At 55.3% G+C, this 22,552-nt stretch overlaps 1 protein-coding gene across 4 annotated transcripts in view; it reads left to right on the top strand.

The window, feature by feature from the left end:
- The window catches only part of KLHL29 (kelch like family member 29), a 311,822-nt gene that overhangs the window by 148,419 nt on the left and 140,851 nt on the right, over positions 1–22,552 (top strand). For 3 of the 4 annotated variants that reach the window (XM_059893547.1, XM_059893546.1, XM_059893548.1), the window contains one exon: positions 19,594–19,923. In XM_059893547.1, the coding sequence (XP_059749530.1) occupies positions 19,639–19,923 (285 nt within the window). In that variant the 5' untranslated portion in view covers positions 19,594–19,638. Of the gene's footprint in view, positions 1–19,590; positions 19,924–22,552 lie in introns of all 4 variants that reach the window. The other variant, XM_059893549.1, reaches the window with a different exon arrangement.

Genomic DNA, 22,552 nt, shown 5'->3' with positions numbered 1-22,552 from the left:
CACAGTAGGGAAGAACTGAGTTTTCCCCTACCTGGGAAAAAGAGTTTTTCCTATACAACATGTTTTTTTAAGAAAGTCCAAGCCAAAAAATCCACATAATTGATGCTCCCAGCAGACAGCAGCAGAGCTGGTGCCTTCTTCTTGTGCAAAAGGATGTGTGGGTTTTGGCCCAAAGTCCAGCTCCTGGGAAACAGTAGGTGTGTCTTCCATCCAGGAGCTCTTGTTTCTGGCACGGCTGCAGGCACCGTCTAGTAAACTGAAGAATTAATCCTGGGAAGTAATTAGCACTCCTGGGAGTGGTTGGGGTGTGGGCCGTGTGTTGTCAACAATGTCGCCATGCTGGTGGCCTTGGGAAGCAGCACTAAGAAGCCTAAATGGCTCAGGCAACCAGGGCCGAGCAGTGCTTTGTTTTGCTCTGTTTTAATTTCCATCCCTTTAATCTCTGGTTTAAAATAGCCTCTCTGAAGTCAACAGTCATATTTCTTCCCTGGTTTGTTAGTCCTTTTTCCATCCTTCAATCGCATCTTTTTCTGTGCACATGTTCATTAAGGAACAAAAGTTCTCCAGGCGTCTAGAGGACGTATTTCAGCCTCAATGGCGCCACCCGCCTGGAGGCGTGCACACCCAGAGCCGCTCCTGCAGACGGCAGGGCCCGACGGCTGTAACGAGGTCTGCAGGGGAGGTGCCCCCCACCCTCTGCCAGCCTGATCTCCTTCTGTTTCCATGAGGCACTTGTGCTCTGATGGGGCGGCCCGCTCTCAGGGTTTGGCTATTGGAAGATTTGCTGAGTCTTGCTTTCTGGAGTTGACCTTTCCTACAAAGCATGTGCCGTGCACAGGGCTGCCCAGGCATTTGGAAGAAGAGAGTCCTCAGGAAGCCAGGGTACAGCCTCTTTCCTTCCTGCCTTCTCTCCCCAGGATGAGGCAGGGTAGGGACCATCCCACAGGGACAGTCTCCTGCCTCGATCCTCAGGGATTCAACCTCGGAACTGGGAGTTGAACTTGGAAGATGGGCTCAGAGTAGCTGCCTGGGCCTCTCACTGGGGACACCTGGGGGAGGAACCAGGTCTATTTAACACTCCTCATTAACAGCTCCTGCTTGGCTGGATCCAGGCTCTTGGGGACCTCGGGAAAGTCACTTTCAACTCTCTGAGCCTCTGTTTCCTCACCTGTAAAGTTAAGATTGCACTCGAGCAGGCTGATGGCCGAAACAAACAACCCCCAGATCGTAGTGGCTTAATCCAATAGATGCTTCTTTCTCTCTTGGCCACAGTGGGGGTGGGCCTCCAGGAAGGAGCTTTGCTCCATGGCCCCGACAGGAACCAAGGCGCCTTCCACGGTGTGTCTCTGACACCTGGTCCTTGTCGTGCCCTGCCAAGGACAGGGGACAAGAGGGAGAAGAAGGCAGCCCTGCTCACAACCACGTAGGGCTGGGGAGGACCTGAATCACTCCCACGGCCCCAGCTAGAATCATGCGGGACTGAGGTGTGTTGTCCCACTGTGGACCCCAAGAAAGAGGGGGACACAGACATGGGGAGTACCAGTGGCCTCTGCCAGAGAGACAACAATAAGACGTTCCTCCCCAGGCTGCCCGTGAGGGTTAAATGTAAGATGCTATGGCTCTCCCAGCACAGGGCCTGGCCCCGGAGACGTGGACATATTGTTATTTTTCTTCTCTTTCCTGTACCAGTTATTCCCTTGAGGTTTATGCAAATGGTAGACCAAGGCAAGAAATTAAGTACATGTCCCTCACCTCTGAAGCTGCTTTATTTCCTTGTTTCCTCGCAGTGTAACATTTCATTAGACCTTCCAGTTGGGGAAAGAGCAGGCAGATTAAAAGTCAGATAGTGCCTAGAAGCCTGCTTCATCTGTTTCGGGGACGGCGGGCGCTTCAAAGCTATTTGGTATTTCCGCTGCCGAAAGGCCTCCTCAGGAGCAGTTGTGTTTTAATAAATGGCTGCCTGAGTAATTTTCCTGGAAGGAATTGCTTCTTGGATGTGCCTGCCCCCAAGGGAGGACTGGCTGCTCGCTCTCAGTGCTCCTGGAGCCCGTGCATTATGAGAGGATGCTTGGGGCTAGGAGCCCATCCAGTCTACCTACCCCGCACTCATGATGTGACCCCAGCAAGCTCTCCAGGGCCCTGTGGAGGGCACTGGACAGGGGAGAGGAGTGGGATATATGGGTCTTGACCACAGTTCTAAGGAAGAGGATTTGTCCAACCAGCCTGACCTGTCCCTTCCCGGCGGCCACGGGCAGAAGTGCTTCCCACTTTAAGATCAGGGCAGATTCATTTCTTCACTGACCTTGACTGACATAGCCCACCATCAGGTGTGGGCGGCCTGGTGGGTGGGGCAGCATAGGAGGGGACAACGGAAGTCCCCCATCCGGGATTTCTCTGCCTATGGGAGCCACGCTGACATAGAATTGCAGCATTCACTCATTCATTCACTCATTCATTCATTCTTTACTGAGTGCCTGCAAGAGGCCAGGCACTGTCTGAGCCACGATCCAGCAGTGACTAGAACTGGCGGTCGGAGGGCATGGTGGCTGAGAGCCACACTGCCTGGGTTTGAATCCTGGCTCTGCCACTTCCTCGCTGGGTGACCTTGGGCAAGGTGCTTGGCCTGTGTGTGCCCCCACTTCCTCATCTGGAAAAGGGAGATGGCCATCGTAATAGCTGATTGTTATGTGGATTAAATGAATCAATATCTGTAAACACTGCCTTTATAGAACTTACATTCCAATGTGAATGAGACAGAGAAATCTAAGTAAATGATGTAGTCTAAAAGAAGGCAATAAGAGCTACCAAAAAATAAAACAGGAAAAGAACTTGGCATTTTAAAATAAGTTGGTTAGAGAAAGTCTCACTGCGAAGGTAACATTTAAGAAGAGACCTAGAGGAAAGCAGAGCCCTAGCCCTGGGGCTAACGGGGGAAGAGTGGGACAGGTGGAGGAGGAGCAGCATATGCAAAGATCCTGGGGCAGGAGGGGCCTAAGGTGCTGGAAGAGCAGCAAGGAGGCCAGAGTGCTAGAGCAGAGTTGTCGGTAGTGGGGGTGGGGGAGATAAAGTAAGAGAGGGAAGTGGGCCCCAGGCTTCACAGACCTTGTAAAGGTTTGGCTTTTTCTCAGGGTGAGATGCAGGCCGTTGCAGGGACTTGAACAGAAGAGAAAGATGGTCTGACTCAGGTTTTATCAGGATCACTCAGGCTGCTGTGTGGAGAATACGCTGAGTGAGGGTAGGAGATGAAGGAGGCAGCTGAGCTAGGAGGCTCTGGCAGAAACCCAGGTGAGAGACGATGGCGGCTCAGACCAGGGTGGCCAGGATGGAGACGGGGAGAAGTGGTGGGGTCAGGAGGTAACTCAGAGCCATCAATCAAGGCGGTTGGGCATATAAGAAGCGTCGTGAGTTGGAGGCAAAGGATCTGCAGGGCCAGGCTGGCAGGGAGCTTGAGTCCAGAAGTGAGGCCCAGAGGGGATGTGGAAAGAGCAGAAATACAAGAGCTCCCCTTGTGGCACCACCACGTCCTCCGTTTGTGGCCCTGAACAAGCCACCTAATCTCAGAGATGGTTCCCCCTCTGTAGAACAGACGCAGGGCTAGGACTCGCTTAAGTGGCTTGCAGAGTGAAGGCATGCTGCAGGTGCTCGATAAATGCTCCTTGCCTCTCCTCCCTGCTGTCTCCTTGCAGCTGGGTGAGGAAGGGTCAGCACAACAGAGGGGGTCCCCTGATCAGGAGGTTGATGCCAGCAAAGGCTCAGGGGTGTAGAAAGTGATGCCCATGCAGGCACAGGGGGTGTTGGCACCTGTGTCTCTGCTTCACGGTGAGAGTCACCAGGTACTTCCCGTGGGTGGGCAGCCCTGGAGGCCGTGGGGTGAGCACGCTGATCCCGGGGACAGGTCATTTTCTGGGCAGCCAGGGAGTGCATGCCAGGTCAGTCCTTTTCTCTGGCTTGAGCTATACTGAGCTGCTTTTATTCTGGCCGCAGAAGTCCATCCTGGTGGTGCCAGGCTGGTATCTGACACCAGAGTCCCCCCAGCCTCAGGCAGGGGCTCCCCCCACTTCCTCCCCATCCAAGCCCAGACCTCTGCAGCATTCTTTGTTGAACCCCAGACAGTGGGGTGTCAGCCCTGCTCTGGGTGCCGCTACAGGCCAGCCCTCTGTTAATGGACTGCTTGTGCCTGCAGACTGGGCTGGGCGGAGCCGGGAACAGATGGTCATCTCACTCCCTCCCCAGGGGCCTCTGCAGCTGAGATCTGGCCCACAGACAGCTCAGCTCTGCAGCACCCATTCAGTGGCCCGGACCCTGTCATCCCCATTTGTCCTCAGGATGCCCACTCCTTTGCCCTCAGTAGACCCTGGGACTGAGCCCCCGTAGAGCTGGGGTCTGCACAAATGTGACTGGGGGCAAAGTAGGGTGGGTTAAGTAGGGTTTCCACCCGGGCAGCCGATGGGGAGTGCCCGATGCTGAGTGTTTTCAGAGCTTAGTATGTGACCAGGCACATGGGACCCTGCAGAACAAGGGCTGACAGAGAGCAGGGCCAAAGGTTAAAGCAGCAGAGCAACCTGGCTTTGTCAGGAAGGCTTCCTTTTGGAGACCAGAACTGAGCTGGAGGAGGACTGAATCAGCTACTGCAGGATGTTTGATGTGACCATTCCTGTCGTCCTGGAGTCGCAGATGAGGCACAAGGTTGAGCGTGAAATGTGCTCAGGACCCCCACGTTAAAAGGGGAACTAGGTAGCCCCAGGACCCCCCCAACCTCCCCCAGCCCCACAATTAAAAAACCTTGTGATGACTACAGGGAATATCCTTCCTGAGAAGAGCGTTGCCCTAGAGAGGGGTGCTGAGGCTTCTCCCTCCCCTCCTGGGGACGTACCCCCCCCCCCAAGCCATCAACCCAAGCCTTTCCTCCGCGGGACCTGGTGCCGCCCTGAGACTGGAGCATTTGGGAGGATGTAACCAGACACCAGCACTGTGCCTGACTCTGCAAGGCCAGAGGTGGCCGGTCAAGGTAACGTCCCGCTCATGTTTCCAGAGTGGACAATGCACAAGGGAGTCAGATTTGAGCCGTCTTGGGAGAGCCCACCCAGGAGGACAGCCCAGCAGGGGGTGAGCTGTCAGAGCCCCTCAGGGAGCACACTGAACACAGCCAGACCATCCGGGCAGCTCCGGCAAAAGGACTCACAGCAGTGCCCACTGGGTCTCCGCCACCCAGAGGCCACCTCCGCAGGCTTGCAGTGCTCTGGTCACACCTTGCCTTTGTCCTCTCAGCCTCCCTCCTGGGCACTCTGGGGAAGCCAGAAGCAGCAGTTAGTGAGTGACAAAGAGGCAGCACCCGGGGAGTGTCACATCCCACCCGCCCCACCCCCATTACAGGATGCTGAGCCTGGGTCATCGGGGGCTGGGCCGAGGGGAGAAACTGAACTGGCTATGAGATCAAAGTTCCGATAAAAGACTGGACCTAGCTAAGGAGAAGCTGAGGATGAGATTGTTTTTAGAGTTGACCTTGCCAACGACTAGGTATGTGACCGCATAGGCTACTTGAACCCCTCCGTGCTTCAGCTAAACATTATAAGTACCCCCCTCAGAGGTTTGTTCTGAGGACTAAAAGGGCTGATGCATGGGCAGCCCTCAGTACAATGCCTGGCGCACAGTAAATGCTCAGTACGCATCAGCTCTCAGTAGTAGAAGTAGCAGCAGCAGCAGTAATAACAATAGAAGTAGCACCCAAAAGTGACCAAAAAAAAAAAAGCAGTTTGGGTCCGACAGGGTAGATTTGAAGGGAAGTAGTAGGAGAAAAAGAAATCTGTTTGCTACTGATATCCCACTGAGTTCAACCTGTTTAATAAACCCGTTACATGATTATCATTTCACAGGATCTGTAATAAGAAGAACAGTGTTGAGTGCAGGGGTGGGCAGCGGGGAGGCCTGGAGCAGCTATCCCTGCTGCCTGAATGGTCCAGGAAGGCTTCCGGGAAGAGGTGACACAGAATAAGGCCTCAAGCCATGCAGAGGTGGAGATACACCATTGGGAGAAGAAAGTGGTCTCAGGACCCTTGTACATGTCTTGTCGTTTTTGCTCATGCTGCAGCCCTGGGGACAGTTCAGCCCAGTAAACATCAGGGAGCCCCTCCGTTATGCCCAGCCTGGGGTCAGGGGCACTGGGACAGTGAGATGAGGAGGAGGAGGAGGCAGGCTCTGCGCTCAGGGAGCTGCCAGCCTTGTGGGACGAGAAGATAAAAATCGTAGCGTGTCTAGCGAATGTGGCTCCTGGTGAGATAGAGGGATTCAGGGATGCTGTAGGGTTCAGAGGAGGAGAACTTAGCCCAGGCTGGGCACTCTATACACACACACACACACACACACACACACACACACACACACACACACACCCTTTCATCTCTGTCTTTCCCCCATAACTGTTTCTTCTTCTGGGCAGATGATAGGGCTGCACTCCTCCACCTGCTTGAAGTTAGACATGGCCACGTGGCTTGCTTTGGCCAATGACATGAGAGCAGGAAGGACGCATGTCCCTTTCAAGGGACAGCTTTAAGAGCCAGTGTGTGTGATTCCCCAAACCCTCTTTTCCTCTGCCACCGTGGCCAGCAGAGCCCAGCTGAGGGGCACTCTCTCAGCCTGGGTCCTGAAGAACGATGACCTGGAGCAGGGGCCCCAAGTGACCAGTGGTGAGCGGGTAGCATGAGTGAAAAGCACACAGTTGTCGTTAAGCCACTGAGATTGGCTATTTATCATCGTAGCCTAACTCACTTATCCAGGTGAATGCAAACATAAATTTTTTAAGTGGCCCAAATAGAAAACTAACCCTGGGAGAATCTTCTCCGAGCCTTGTGGCCTTTCCTTCGTTGGAGCCCCCTTGCCCTGGGAATGGCAGGTCTGGATCCTAGTTCCATCTCTGCCCTAACGCTCTGTGCCTCGGGTAACACTGTTGTCCAAGGGGGTGTCTGACCACACAGTGGCTGTGAGAGTCCAGCATGGTGGGGAGACAGTCTTCGGGGACTTGGGGGTTAGGGAAGAGCCAGCAGTCAGTCTGCATTCATCCGCTTCCCTGCCTTGAGCCCTGAGGGTCACGGTGAAGGTCAAACACAGAGTTAGAAGCAGAACAAACCCAGGGCAGAGGGAACCCAGAGGGAACATGGTGGTCCCTGCTGCTGGTGGGCATGGGGCCAGCGGTCCCAGGGTGCCCGACAGGGTGGAAGTGGCAGCCTAGAAGCCAAGTGTCCCTGCTTGGTTAATCTAAAAATAAACAGAAAAGCAACAAAAATCTATGTCTCAATTACTGCACACAAGCTGTTCAAATAGCCAGCTCTGCACTGGAGACGTGAACTTGTCAACAGAGGCTGCCTCGTTTGCATGCTTGGGTGGTGATAAAACACACGACCTCGAAACAGGCTGCCCTCTGGTCTGGGTAGTTGTGTGGGGTTTTTTGTTTGTTTGTTTGCTTTTAATTTAATTTAATTAAAAATACAGACATAGAATAAAGACAGTGAAAAGCTGAAGCAAGTACAACAAGCTAGGGCAGCAGCTCCCAAAACGAAGGTAGAGGAGGATCTGAGGTCTGAGATAAGCCAGGCCCTTGAGAGAGAGGTGAGCAGGAGAGTGGCCGGAGCGAAGCGTCAGCGGCCAGAACCAGGAGACAGAAGTCTCTCCCAAGTGGCCCAGAACACTCCTCCCCTCCCCTGTTGATCATGGAGGAAGCCCCAGTGAGCAGTGTGGGCCCTCAGCTCCCAAAGCCGAAGCAAAGGCCTTTTAGGGACCTCTCTCTCTTGGGGAGAGGGTGTTACAGCCCACGTCTGGGATGAGCTCAGCGGGCCGGATGCATGGCGGGCAAAGCTGAGACTTCCATCCTTGGCATTTATTTCCTCTCCCACGTGCCCACCCTCACACTGTCCTAGCTCAAATACAGTCTGTTCTCTGAAATGAATGAAGCCCCAGGAAGCTGAGCTACCCTGGGCTCCAGCGCCACCCTGAGCCACCCTGCCTGCTCCAGCCCAGAACAACCACTCCCTCCCCTGAGCCCACGGGTGCTCGTGCTTTTCTGTATCCTTACTGTGTGCTTTCCTCTTGACAGTGCTACTTTCCACGAAAGCCAGAACCTTGCCCCATTCTTGCCTGCTTTCAGGATCTTGCACAGAGCCAGGCATAATGAAGGCAAGAGGTGGTCAGTAAATTTGATACGACTTGACAAGGAAAGGGCAGAACCTGTATTAATTAAGAGCATGCCTAAGGGGTTGCTTGGGAGGGAAAAGGGGGCAGAGTCCTGACTCGTGAAAGTGGAGCTCCAGAAAAGAAAGCAGGCTACCTCTTAATTTCCCAGGAAGGGGTTCTGGATAAGCAGGAGCCCCCAGAGATGGAGAAGAGAGAGCTGCGTGCTCACGCCAGCGCCGGTGAAGGTGCCACAAGTCCTGCTGCTGAAGTGGCTGTTGGCTCTGCATTCACTCTGGACAGGGATTTTAATGTCCCCAGCCCTTGGGGCAGTTCTGCAGCCATCAGCCCAGACACTACTTACTCAGTGAAATAAAAAAGCAGTCCAGTCTCTCCCAAGGAAGATAATATCCTGTCACAGGCAGTATGATCTGCCGGCCATGTGACGGCCGTTCCCTAATGTTTCCAAATAGACTTTTGAATAGACCCTTGTCTAGAAGAGAGCAAATTGCAAGAGCATTTTTGGCAGCCAAACAGAGAGCGAGTATTAGTCTTTCTTCTTTGCAACTCTTGCTGCTAGGTCTGGCTCCAGGCACCGAGTAGGATTCATCCATCAGCTTGGGTCACTGATGAACACCATTTGCTGTGAAGAGACATCTTGTTGAATTAGTCAATTCTGCAAGATTCGGAATAATCAGGCGTGCCAGAGGCAGCCTGTGAGAGAGCAGGAGGCCTGCTTAGAGAAGGGAAGTAACTGCAAAGTCTAGCTCCCAATTCTGCAATCGTGTGTTTGCAGGACCGTGGGAAAGCAGGCTCCAGACCCTAGTGTTTCCATTCTCTGTGAAGCCACCGAGAACAGGGAGTCAGAAGGAGCAAAGGTGGTTCCTCGTCATGATAACTCTGGATAACTGTCCTCTATGCCATCAAACCATCCCCGCCCGCCATAGCTGCCTCATCGATCCTGGTGTTTACGAGCCCCTAATTTATACACACCTCCCTTCTTCCCTCAGTTTATGCTGATATTATGCTGCCAACTGTCATTTCCAATATCTTTTTTATTTTTCATTATCACCATTATAATGATTTACACCAGTAGCAATAGCACAAATGCCTAGTCAATTAGTCCCATGAGAAAAGGCTCTGAATCATGTGTGCCTTTTTGAAAAAAAAAAAATTACTGCATCAAAACCCACAGCCAGAATGTCTCAAAGTAAAGGTGCACATGGGAAGGGACAGAAGTGGCAGGCTTGTTCTTTTAATATTGTTCCTCTAACACAGGCACTGGATACCACCTTTCCGAGGCAGGGAGATTGCTTTTTGCGTTAGAAATTGGGCCCAGAAAAGGAATTGGTGGCATTTTTCTGGAAACCTATCATCAGAAAAGCATTTTGAAACATTTGTCTTTTTAGGTCATGTATTAAGCCCTGTAATTATGGAATGTGGATCTTCTCCAAAATACCTCTGCCCCCCGGGGCCGTCCGAGGACCACAGTGCAGTGGCGAGCACCGTAGGCGCATCAGAGTGCCGGCGTCCTAGGGCCGACTCTGGTCCTGCTAATGGGCGGATCTTAGGCTGGTGTGTCTCGGGCTCTACCTGCATTCAGGTCCTCCCAGAGGATCTTGTGAAAACCGCAGATTTCAGCTCGGTAGTGCTGAGGCTGGGCCTGGGATTCTGCAGTCTAACAAGCCCCCAGGTGGAGCCAATCCTGCAGATCCACAGACTGCACTTGGGCAGGGGGTGCTTAGGCCACTATCCAGGCCCTCATCTTCATCCTCTCCTCTTCATCTCCCCCACTTATAAAAGCCAGTGTCAATACATCCCTGCCTACACCATTGGGATGTTGTGAGAAGGAAATGATGTGGTGCTTTTGAAGACCCTTGTGAAGAGTAAGCACTGTGGCCCTACAAGGTCATGCTGTTGTTGCCGTGACCACCACTGGACCTTTAATGCAGGGGCTCCCTCCCTGCCCTCCCCTGAGCCAGTCCATTCACTGGTCTGGGGTCTGCTTAGTTGTGTCTCCCCCAAAGCTTTGGATGAGGAAATACACGCAGCTGGTGGTGGAGAAAGCAGGTTCCCTGTCTTCCTTTAAAAGTGAAGATGACACCCTCAAGCCCTCTGTTACAGAGATTGATGCCCCCCGGGGAAGGGAAGCGGAGGTCAGGTGGCACTGCCCTGGTTTCTAATCTGAGCTATCGCATCCCTGACTCCCTTCTCCCCCCAGCCTGGAGGGCCTGGTAGAAGCTGCTTGGTTGGGTCCAGGCCCTGGAGCTGCAGCAGGTCTTGGTGGAACCTGCCAGCAGCTAAGCAGCGGGGCTGGGATGAGCCACCCCAGCCTGGCACCTGGACTGGGAAGCCTTCACACTTACCCTGCTGAGTGAGTGACCAGTGATGGCTGGGCGGGGGACGGGGGCGGGTGGTATTCACAGGAGGACAGTAGTCCCTCCTGGATGCCCAAAGCAGGTGGAAGGGAAAGGCCCTTTCAGAGCAGGGGTGAAATATGACAGCAATGGCTGTCTTCAGTTCACTGGGGCCTTGGTATTTAAGGAAAGGAGCTAACAATAAAACCACACCTAGGTCACTCCTCTGGCTGAGAACAGGAAGAGGCTGGTGTCAGCCTGTGAATGTTCCAGAGCTTCCTTGGCTTCTGAGCTGGTCCAAAGGATTTGAAACAGGGCCCTGGGTCCAGTCTGGCACCTACACGTGGCCCCCACTACCCGAACATTTTATATCCACTTGGAGGTGCTGAACACCTGTTCCCCGCTGAGGAATACCTCCCCCCAGGAGCAGGAACTGGACTGGATAAGACAGATGAGGAAATCTGTAAGGAGGCCGTGCTTTCAGGGCCAGACCTGAGAGGGTGGCCTCCTTGCTTTTTTCACCCTGGGCACCTCTCTTGCCTCAGAGTGTGTTCCGAGCTGGAAAGGGCTTGCCACTTTGATCTGGGAGCATTTCCTGTGTCCCGTCCCCGGGTGCCCAGCCTGTGCCCGGTCAGCTCCATGGAGAAAACAGAGGGGGGGGTGTCCTGTCTTTAGGGAGCACACCCTTGAGGAGTGGCACTCACTTGGGCGGTGGAACGTGCCAGCCCATCGCTGGGTCGTTGGCCTGCCTCTGGAGCTCAGAAAAGAAAGGGCTGGTCAGGGGACGCCTCCTGCAGGAGGGGCTGGAGCAGGCCCACCCCCGAGCCTCAGCCAGAATCAAGTCGTCTAAGTCAGTGGGGTCTCGGTGGGGACGGGGGTCGGTGGGAGCCGAGGCAGCCCCAGGAAGCCCGGAGGCATTTCCGAGGGGTGCCCCCAGCTCCTGCTGGCATCTGTGCCAAGTCAGGGCCAAGCCGCCTTCTCCAGAAGCATCTGTAGAATTCCTTTGTATTGTATTTGCCAAGATGGTGTTCCGGCTGCTGGTGATTATTTTGCTCCAGAAGAAAGGCTAAAAGATGCAGAGAGGGAAACGGAAATAAGAAAGATGGGCACCGACTGTTCCAGCCGACTGGGCAGTGTGTCTCCCCCAGATGAGGCAATCACACGTCTTCCTATGGGGCCAGACGGGCCGTGGCTCATCGCTCAGCCCCCTGTCCGGAGGCAGTGCGGGCTCCCCACTGGCCTGTGGATTAATCACGCCTTCAGGTCCTTACAGCCAGCGCCCACTCCTCCGCGTGCCTTAATGATAGGAAGGAGGGAAGGGTCGTTAGTCACCTGTGATCCCGGGTACAGCGTGTGCACACGGGGCATGTCAATAGTGGGGGGCACGGAGCGCGTCCTGCAGCGAGTTCAGGGCTGCACAGCACGCTGGCCCTCGAGCACGGGGCCTCAGGAGTGTCGTGGGCTCCTGGACAGGGGCCCCTGGGCCCCAGCCCCACATGGACAATACAAAGGAAAGGACTGTGACAGTCACAGTACTTAATTATTTATCCATGCATTATTCATGTTGAGGCAAGTCTGTGGGGCAGGATGCTGACCTGGTATCCAGCAAGTGTACATGAGACTGAATTACAGAGATACAGCCCGGGCAGCAGGGCTGAGCCTGGTGTCCGCCGGTTGCCCTCCTCCAGGCCCTCCTCGGGCCCTGGACTTGGGTCCATCATGGCACCCCTGAGCTTCAGGCAGAAGCCCATCCATCAAGGCAGGCTGTAGTGTTTGCAGTAGGAGATCCCCTAGGTCACAGATGTTCAGCTGAGGATGACCTTCCTTCCACCCCAGTGTGTTGTCTCCCAGTGGCCCCGGGTGACGGAGCACCCTGCAAGGTCCTGGCCGCCCCCCCCCAGCACAGGGGGTCTCGGGGAATCTGTGAGACACAGACCCACACAGCTTCGTAGTTCACAGCGTCCTTTGTCCTCATCCCAGAAACTTGCCAGGTTGCTGTTGGCCTTGGAGTTGCAGGCCTGTCCTTTTCTGCCCTGTAACTCAGATCTGCTCGTTACCCAGTGATAGGGCTTTTCCCGTGTGCAGAGGGCTCACAGGATGTACAGTTTGGTCCTCACAGAGGCCCTGGGGGCGGGTAGGGCTGTCCATCCCCGCTTTCCAGATGAATAACCTGCAGCATCCCCGAGCTCCTGGGGCTAGTAAGGGGTGGTGCTGGGGGTCAAACTTAACGCTCTTGACTCTCTACACAGCTCTCTTTCCACTGCCCAGGCGCCCCGGGTTGAGTCCTGGAGTGGTCACCGAGGGCTGAGCTGGCAGAGCAGAGGGGCCAGGCCCAGCACTTGGACTCAGGCAGATAGTTAGGTATGGCTTCCCCGAACAGAACAAGGAGTGTGGGCCCCTTTGCAGAGAGGCCTTGGAACCCAACAGCTCAATGGCCAGCTTGTGCCCAGGGCCAGAGAGGTGCCGAACACCAGGGGCCTGCCCAGCTCTCGGGGTCGGACAGGAGCATTGAGCATGGAAGGGTTCAGCTCTATGCATGTTTTCCAGAGTCTGAACTGGACCTTAAACCAGGCACCGACTGGGGTGGAGCCCGTATTTTCCAGGGGGGGGGAACGCATAGGGTAGGTTCCATAGTACCAGACTATTTCTTATACAAACTCCGAAGGAGAGACATTAACTTTTCCATCATTATAGAGGTAACCTAACCACAGCACAGAAAATGTAAAAATAAAATAAACAGCACCTAAAACTTTGGATCAAATTCCAGACAGGTGGAATTACTCCTTTTCAGCAGCTGCAGCAAAACTAAGACAAGGGAAGCTGGGTGCAGAGTGGAGGCCCCGGCCATGCTTTCTATCTGGGCATCAGGAGCACAGAGCAGGAGAGAGGCAGGGAGATAAGGGTTCCAGGGACAGGCAGTGGGCGGAGGTTTGGGGTAGGAGCTGGAGGTTTGGGGTAGGAGCTGGAATTCAGGGGCTGGGGCAGCTCTGTCGTTTGGTTTTCATCCCAGGTAGCAACCCGGCCGACTCCTCCAAGGGAATCGAAAGAGCCTGGGGACCGGGTGGTCCCTCCTGTGTCCCTGCACACCTGGTGCTCTAGTGGTGCTGGCCACATTGAGGAATTGTCCCCAGTGCCCAGTTGGCAGGGACGCCGACTTCCAACTTCCATTCACTCCGGATGGAAGGGAAGCCCAAGGGTGAAGCTTGTGTGTGGAGGTCCCAGGCCAAGGCCCCTCCCAGGGGAGCACACACCGTTTCTGGTGAGCAGGTGAGCCCCCACGGGAGCTGGCACCCCATCCCGCAGCACCAGAGGCGGCAAGAACAGACCCTCCACTCTCTCCTGGAGAGGAGCCCTGGACAAAGAAGGCCTTCCTCACGGGGCACGGGGATGCAACCGGGCACACCAGGGTGGCCTCTGTAACGCTTCCAAGGGATCATCTCAGCTTTGAGGTAACTGGGCTTGACGGTGGTGATTCTCCCTGGAGCTGGTCAGTGAGGCCCTGCTGCATTTCTGGGGTGCTGGGGGGACTCTGTCCTTAGGCTCAGGGTGTGCCCGTGTGTGTTGAGGCTCTGAACGGGGAGACGGGGGCAGGGCGGGGGTGGGGGAGGGGTGGTGCAGGAACAATGGTTGTGCATTCACAGCAGCACTCTGGCCCATCAGGAGCAACCCAGAGAGACGTGCTCACCCCATTCTTCACGTTTGCTGTGATTCTGCAGGCAGGGCCTCTGCTCCCCTCACTCTCCCCGGGGGGAGGAGAGGTGTGTACAGAGAGAAGGGACTGGGAACCAGGGGCTGGGACCGGCTTCCCGAGCGGTGCACTGGGCCCAGGCTCAGCCTCTCTGGATCCGGGTCTGGCTCTGAAAAGTGGAAACCCAGGTGTCTGCACAGGGGGCCACCACGTGAGATGGTGGAGGTGCGTGCATTTTAGCAACTGGGAGGCATGTGGCTTCAGGCAAGGAAAAATGGGGTTCCCCCCGCCCCAGGGGTATCCCCTCCTCTCTGTCAGCCTAGCATCCCTGGGACAGTGCAGAGGACAGCACTCGTGGTGGAGAAACAGTTTTGCCACTCAGGATCCCAGAGGCCAGAGCCAAGTCTCACACGCAAAACTCCCACCTCTGGGCGACTTTTCAGATTTAACCCAGGACCTGCCCCGAAACATCTCTATCCTGGACCTCGGCCTGACCTGCCTCCACCCACAAATATAGGATTTTCTAGACCCTAGAGCTCTTTCTTCACGCATGTGCATGGAATTGAAAAGGTGCCGGCCACACACTAACCCCACCCAGGTGCGAGCCCTGGTTCCCTGGTAAACAGCCCCACACGCTCGTGAATGGCTGCGGCCAGACTCCCTCCTGTCTCGGTGCCGGGCCCCGAGCCAGGCTCTGCCAGTTCATAGGCCGCCTACCAGGTGCGCGCCGTGACAAGGAAGCGTTTCTACATGTCTTGTCTGTGATTGCTTGACCAGTCTCGTCTGAGATGCCTCGTGCGCTGGGGGCCTCCTCCCGCCCCAGGGAGCACTTCCTGATGCCTCTCCCACCACCGCCCGGGATGCACGTGTGGGCACAGGGGCCACAGCCCAGCAGGAAGTACTGACGTGGCCACCTCTGGTGCTGGCACTCTGCCATCTCACCAGGGTACACCAGGCAGCACTCTCCTTTCGAGCCGTTTGAAAGAGGAAATTAAACTGAGGAATGAAGTTGAACCCAAACCTGCCATGCAAATAGTTGACCTTTTTTTTGGATACACTTAATGAGGCTGAGACCAGATTGTGTGGCCTCCAGCTGCCTGAGTTTCCATCTCCTCTCCGGCGTTTTCAGGAGACTTGAAGGGATGAGCAGCGGGGTGGGGACCCCCGCAGGTGCAGCTGCTGGGCCAGCTTTCCTGCCACACACCGGGGCTGCGAGGAAGAGGGAACCACAGCGTGGTCCAGCAGGCAGCCCAGCCCAAGGCAGCGAGCTGAGAGGTATGATCGGCATCAGTGGTGTCCTTGGAACCAAGGAGGCCCCTCTGACCTGATCCCAAGCACACTCTGCCACCTCTGGGCACGTCTCAGGGGCGCAGGGTTGCTGGCCACCTGAATGCCAGCCCTCCTCATCTCCATCCTCACCAGCTGGAAGGAGATGGTTCCTTGACAATATGTGAGGTTGTGTTGTTTTGTAGGAATGTAGGGGCTGATTTCGTGTATCAACCAGGCTAGACTAGACTTTTAGGTAACAAACTGCCAATCTCAGTGCCTTAGCACGATAAAGCTTTATGTCCCAATCGTGCCAAGCCCAGCGCTGCGGGAACAACCCTCTCCCGTCAGATCGCTGCACCAGCTGGGAGATATGGCCTCTGAGGTTGCCACGGCAATCAGAGAGAACCACAGGATCATACAGGATGTTTTTAAAGGGCCCCTCCCCACTTATTCTGTCTGCCTGAATTCAAGTGCATGATCCCAACCTAACTACAAGGGAGGCTGGACGGGTCTTCTGGCTGAGCAGAAAGAGGACACAGTGTTCTGAGCTTGGAAGCATCATCTCTGCCCCACTTAGGATCCAACCTAGGGAAGCAGTCGCCCCGGGGGGGACTGGTAATTAACCAGAGCCCTGCCTAGGCAGGTGAATCTCAGGAGACCAGAGTCTAAGCTCTGGGGTCCAGCTGACCCTGGACACGTAGATTCTCCTTTCAGAGCTGTCCTTAGAGACTCCAGTTCTGATTTCCTAGAAAGGTAGGACATTTCCTAACTCCAGTGCCTACACAGAATTTCCAGCTGGAAGACTCAAGGTGTTTGTGTCTGAGGTTCTCCCTTTACACAAATGTGTTTGTCCCTTCCTGAAACACTGAGCAATTAAGAAGGAATAAACATGTGTTTGTTCATTCAGCAAACATTTCATGAACACCCTTCTATGCCAGACATTGCTAGGTGCTAGGATTACAGAGAAAATAAGCCTGGAGTTTACTCTGAAGGTAGTAAACGTACAACAGCCATCCACGGATGCTGGGATGATGGTGGGTACAGATGTTCAGGGGGACAGAGGAGCGCCTCTCACCTGACCTGGGGTGGGGGTGAGGGTCAATGCAACCTCTGAGAAGAGTCAGTGCCTGAGTTGGGTCATAACTGACACACAGGACTTAGCCAGGGGTAGGGGGAAGCCAGTTCTGGCAGAGGAGCAGGGGGGGCTTGTCCCCGTGGTGAGAGAGGGCACGATGCCCTCAGAAACTGTACGGCGTTGGAATGGCCGGGCATCGCCTCTGGGGTGGGAAGAGTGAACCGTGATGCTAGAAAAGTGAGCCAGCCCAGATGCTCAAGTGTCCTCTGGGCCACCCTGAGGAGTCTGGATCGTATTCTGAAGGATAGGGTTTAAAGCAGGAGAGGAGAGGATGGTGACCAGACCTGTGCTTTAAAAAGCCATAAGGGCAAGGGTAAGCTGGGACAAAGTGAGAGAGTGGCATGAACCTATATACACTACCAAATGTAAAATAGATAGCTAGTGGGAAGCAGCCACATAGCACAGGGAGATCAGCTCGGTGCTTTGTGACCCCCTAGAGGGGTGGGATAGGGAGGGTGGGAGGGAGGGAGATGCAAGAGGGAAGAGATATGGGGACATATGTATATGTATAACTAATTCACTTTGTTATAAAGCAGAAACAAACACACCATTATAAAGCAATTATACTCCAATAAAGATGTTAAAAAAAAAAAAAAAGCTATAAGGGTAGTTGGTGGAGGATGGACAAAGGAGGGTGAAGCTGGGGGCAGAGGACCCATTGAGATAATCCATGTGGGAGACACGATTTGGGATGGATGTGCAGATGGAGGGGGGCAGATCTGAAAAACAACTAGAGCAACAGACGCAAAGACCCCGCTGTGAAATATGGGGATGGACATGGGGACATGCGGCTTTCTCAGAGAGAGGGAATTCCTGAGAATGCGTGTTTGGGCAAAGAACAATGAGTTTATTTAGGGACCAAGAGGTTTAGGTACCTTCAGGCAGTAGGATGGTGGGCGTGGTGCAAGGAGAGGGAGGGAGCTGGAAACGTGGCCTTGGGAGTCGTCAGTAAAGAGGTGAGAGCTGAATGAGGTCATCCAGGGAGAGCGGGTAGGATGAACAAAGGGCAGGAAGTAGGGGCCCTCAAGCAAGAGCTGAGAGAGAGGAGCCTGCAATGCAGACTGAGAAGGAGGAGCAGAGGAAGGAGAAAAAGTGAGAGAGCACGACGTCACAGAAACCGCAGAGAGGAGCTTTCCAGAAGGACATCAACCACGCCAAGTGGAGGGGGGGTTCAAGGAAGACACGGCCATCCATGTCCCATTGAATGGAACGAGCAGGTCCTTCTTGACCTCGATGAGAACCGCCCCCCAAGGAGTGGCCAGAGGGAGAGCCACACGGGAGCAGGTTGCAGTGTGACCTGGAGGAGGGAAGGTGACCAGAGCCAAGTGTAGACATCTCTCCCGAGAACCTCGCTCGGAAAAGTTTGTGAGGGTGATCAAAGGGATATTTATTTTTATTGTTATGATATTAATATTGAATAGATGAAAAAACAATTTTTGTGGCATTGTGTAAGCCGTGAAGCATAGTGATGAAATAAACAGAGAACCCACCATCCAACTTAAGAGGTTGCGGTCAGCTCTGCTTCAGGTAGGCCTGCAGGCTGAGCCCAGGCCTCGGGGTCGTGTGCCCAGCAAGAGGGGACAGTGCCGAGGGAAGGGACAGTGGCTGCCAGGGCCCCGCCAGCCACAACCCGGGTTGGGCTGACCCTGGCTCTGGCTCCGTGGCGCTAGAAGTTGGCCACTAGTTCTGGATGTGCCAAGACCAGGCTAGGATCAGGCTTAATAGACATTTTAAAAATAAACTGGTCAGTTCACTAGCCAACAATTCCGGAGTCCTCAGGCCGAGCTGGACTGATGGGATAGGAAAGTGATCCAGGAGCTGTCCCTGACCTCCAGGAGCTCACACCCCAGACAGGAGGTGGGTGGAGAACAGAAAAGAGTCATAGATGACCACATCCCTTGTGCCTGAGCCGGGGCAGGGCTGGGGATGTGAAGTGCAGGCAGACCCCACACTCACCCCCGTCGGTGCCCTGGCACCGCCTGTGTTCTCCCCTCTGCCTCTGCCTCTGCCTCGCTGAGGCCGCTCCGACTGAGACGGCCTCTCCTGGATCTTTACATCCTTCCTGACTGAGGGTGGCTGGCAGGGAGCCAGGCAAGTCGCCGTCGTGCTGAGCAACACGTGATCCCTGGTGATGCAGGAGGCCCTCGGAGTATCTGGCGTGTCTAGGTCTCCATGACAACACTGAGGGCCTTATGTTCGGATATTCGGGAAAGTTGTGTGGGAGATGGTCTGGTTGACAGAGGCCAGGGAGCGGGGGTGGGGGGGGCTCTGGTGCCAGCAACGGATTTGTAGGTTATGAAAGAAAACTCTCAAGTCCCGGAGGCTTAACAACCTTCTCAGACTTGAGTCGTATACTGAGCCATGGTCTGGAGGCTGGAGATCCCGGCCACTTTCTCATCTTCTAGTTTTCTCACCTCGAGGGAATCACTCACTCTTAATGAGCTCCCTGGTCCATAAAGTGGGGATGACCCTGCCACCTCACAGGCCACTCCAAGGATCAAATGAGATCTATGTCAAGGGCCTTGTTCACCACAAAGTGAGTCTACAGACGTGGCTGCTCTCACCCCCATCGTAGGGTTGAGGAAAACCCAGCCTGGGGGGGTCCACGGGATCTTGTTTTCACAGTGGGGATGGAGGGATAAAATCCCAAGGCATAATTAGAAGGCGCACATCTGCATCATCCAGGGCAACGTGATGCTCCCGACCAGGAAGGATTACTTTCATCTGTGACTGGGTTCAAATCTCGTTGACTATACTTTTGCCACGTGATCCCGGACAAGTCATCTATTCCTCGTCTGTGATGGGGCTAATGATGCATGCTTTGTGGGCTTGCTGTGAATATGAAATGAGCTAAGGTTTGAGAGCCCTTTTCTTGCGCATAGAGAAGGCCCTTAATGGACGCTGAAAGCCGTTGCTGCCCTCCTCGGGTCCTGGCAGGGCTGCCGTTGGTCTAAATCGCCCTCCTCTCCACTCTGTGCCAGCAGGTCCGGCCTCTGTTTCCACGTGAGGAGCAGCTGCGGCCCACCGAGATGTCCCGGCACCACAGCCGCTTCGAAAGAGATTACCGGGTGGGCTGGGACCGCCGCGAGTGGAGTGCCAACGGGACGCATGGGACCACCAGCATCTGCAGTGCCACCACCGGGGCGGGTGGCGGCACAGCCAGCAGCCTCAGCGCCCGGCCCGGCCTCCTGCCGCTACCCGGGGTGCCCTCCCGGCTGCCCACACCCGCCACGGCCCCCGCGCCCTGCACCACCGGCAGCAGCGAGGCCATCCCCAGCCTCGTGGCCAGCTCTGCCTCCGCCGTCACCACCAAGGTAAGACCTCCCTGGCGTCCGCTGTGAGCAGGAGCCGGGCAGAGGGGCCTGCTTCCCCCCCAGCCCTGGGCCAGCTCCGCAGCCCGTTCCCTGGACGCTGCCTTCTCCAGAGTGCGGGCAGCCCTGGAGCTGCGCCGGGCACCTGTTTAAGTTAAAGTGCACGTGGTTTTATTTGCCATAAAGCCTCTCTCTGTGACTAACATGGGAAGACGAGCAGGTGGCTGAGGCCACGCGTTGTCCTCTGCCATGCTGATGAAGGGCATTTAACCAGTGAAATGACCATGAAACTCCAGGTCGGCAGTACAGGTTTCCTAACTAGGTGCCTGTAAACCAGACAAGCCCCCTGGGCCACCGGTTACTTGGGTTTGGAAGAAGATACTGAGCAGCAGTCAGTCCTAAATGGTCATAAATCTGCTACTTATTAAGCAGTATTAGTACAGAGAACACTCACGTCACTGTCTCCTCCAAGCGTCAGACAACCCCATGACATCAGTACTTTTGTCACCCGCCTTGCAGTTGAGTATATGGAGGCACACCGAGTCTTCGGGAGCAGGTCCAAGGTGGGCCCTCCTCGGGGACCCAGGCCTCAGGGGTGTTAGTTCCAGGTCATTCCCCGTCTTCTGGAGGCGGCTACAGCCCGGGGAACGACAGCAGAAAGCAGTCTGTTTTACCAACCGCTATATCAAAATGAAAATGTCGCCAAGGCTCCTGCTTAGCTTCCGGACGAGCTGGACCCCCTCACGCTGCTCAGAGCCCCTGAAGGGACAGGGGGACCCAGGCCGGTGGCAGGAAGCCCTTTCATTGCCATCCTGTCTCCTGGACCGGCAGGGGCTCTGCAGGCCACTTTGCCTCTGCCAGCCATTCAGAGCCGCCTCCTAGGGGCGATCTCAGCATCTCAGGGCCAGCGTGCGCGCGCGTGCGTGCGTGCGTGCGTGCGTGTGTGTGTGTGTGTGTGTGTGTGTTTGTCTAGTCTTTTCTTTTCTGCTTTCATAAAAGTTGCGGGAGAAGTTAAAGGTCAGGGAGCCCCAGCCCCAGCCATTGTGAGGCGGCCGTGGTGTTGGAAAGTCGCGCTCCAGGTGTGCCGCGCCTTTGTCTCAGTGATTTTCAAAACTCCCTTTCAGCCCCGTTTCCCATTAATAACTGCGAGTGCTGCCGGCCAAGGCCCGAGACAATGGAGCTATTGGAGGCCAGCTCGGAGTGCACTGACGTCTTCTGCAGTGCCTTATTGATTTTATTTTCCTGTTATGAAAACACCACCTCACTGAGGTGGGGAGGGAAGGAATGTTGGACGGGGGAGAGGAGATGGAGGGTGATTTGGGCATGATACCCCCCAGACCAGCCAAACACACTCCTTCCCAGGCGCCAGCCCCCAGCACTGCTCCGAGGCGTTGACCTCTGCCCAGTGGACCCAGCCGGCTGCCCCGCCGGCCACATCTGGCAGCCACTCAGCTAGGCCAGCTGTTGGCCATCTGGAGGATGGCAGCTTCTGGAGCTGACTGCTGGGGGCTCCAGGTGGAGAGAGAGGAGCTGGACCTGGGAGCCCACTTGATGGTTTCTGTCCTCTCAAGGATGGAGGCCTTTTTAGGGACGGTGTCAGGCTGTGCCTCAGGGGTTTGGGCCCCGCCAAGCAAGGGAAGTGGCGAGGCCTCTTGGCGAGGGCCCGCCCTGCCCACGCAGCTCCGGCTTTGCTCCCAAGCAGCTCAATATTCATCATTTCTAACTGGCTGGGCTCCAAACCACAGCACATGGGAGGAAAGGAACCCAGCGTCAGACAGAAAACAACAGCTGGGCAAGGACTGAGCTGAGCGGCTGGGAGGGGACAGGGGCTGAAAGTTCATGCCTGTGAGGACAGCCCGCTCCTCAGCACACCTGCCCCCATAGCCACCTCCAGCCCAGTTTCACACCTGCAGGGGCTTGTCCCGTCAAGCAGAGGTGCCTGATTGCGCCCTGGATTCTTCGGGGTGCTCAGGAGAACCGGGTGTGTGGAGGCAGGAAGGACAGCAGGCAGCAGTGTCTTCCATCCAGGGCACTGTGGTTGAACTTGGGCCGTGGTGCCTTTCTGCCCTTCTGGCCTAGCTGCCGACCCCCCAGACGCCTGTCCCCAGTCTATTTGTCTAACCCTACACGAGGACCACATCAAGTGACAGGCAGGCCAAACGGAGGTATCTGCGGTTCCCCCGGTCAACAAGTTGCGTCTTTTGAGCAGCCAAGGGCAGGCTCTCGCCCTCGGGGAGCTCACGGGCCAGAATATAATGAATCTGTGGCCTGGACAAATGACTTGAGAATGTCTCTCCCACTGAGGTTGTGGACAGAGGCACCTTCATGGAGTGGATAAAGACAGACTTTGGAGCCAGACTGCCTAGATTTGAATTCCATTCTATCCCGTGGTTGCTGAGTGACCCTGGATGACTTACTGAACCTCTCTGGGCCTCACTTCTGTAACACGGGAGTAGGTGGTAGTACCTGCCGTCAGAGCTGTTGTGAGGATTGTGTGAGTTAAAACTCGAGTAAAGTGCTCAGAACAGAGCCAAGCCCGGCACACAGTAAGTCCTACAGAGGCACTATCGTCATCACCATTGTCACAGTCACCCAGAGGAGGCCTATGGGACAAGGCCATGCCCCTGTAAGG

Source organism: Balaenoptera ricei, chromosome 13, assembly GCF_028023285.1.
Source record: "Balaenoptera ricei isolate mBalRic1 chromosome 13, mBalRic1.hap2, whole genome shotgun sequence".
In the NCBI taxonomy this organism is placed as follows: domain Eukaryota; kingdom Metazoa; phylum Chordata; class Mammalia; order Artiodactyla; family Balaenopteridae; genus Balaenoptera; species Balaenoptera ricei.
The sequence above is the reverse complement of the archived record's forward strand: the minus strand, read 5'-3'. Positions and strand labels throughout refer to the sequence as shown.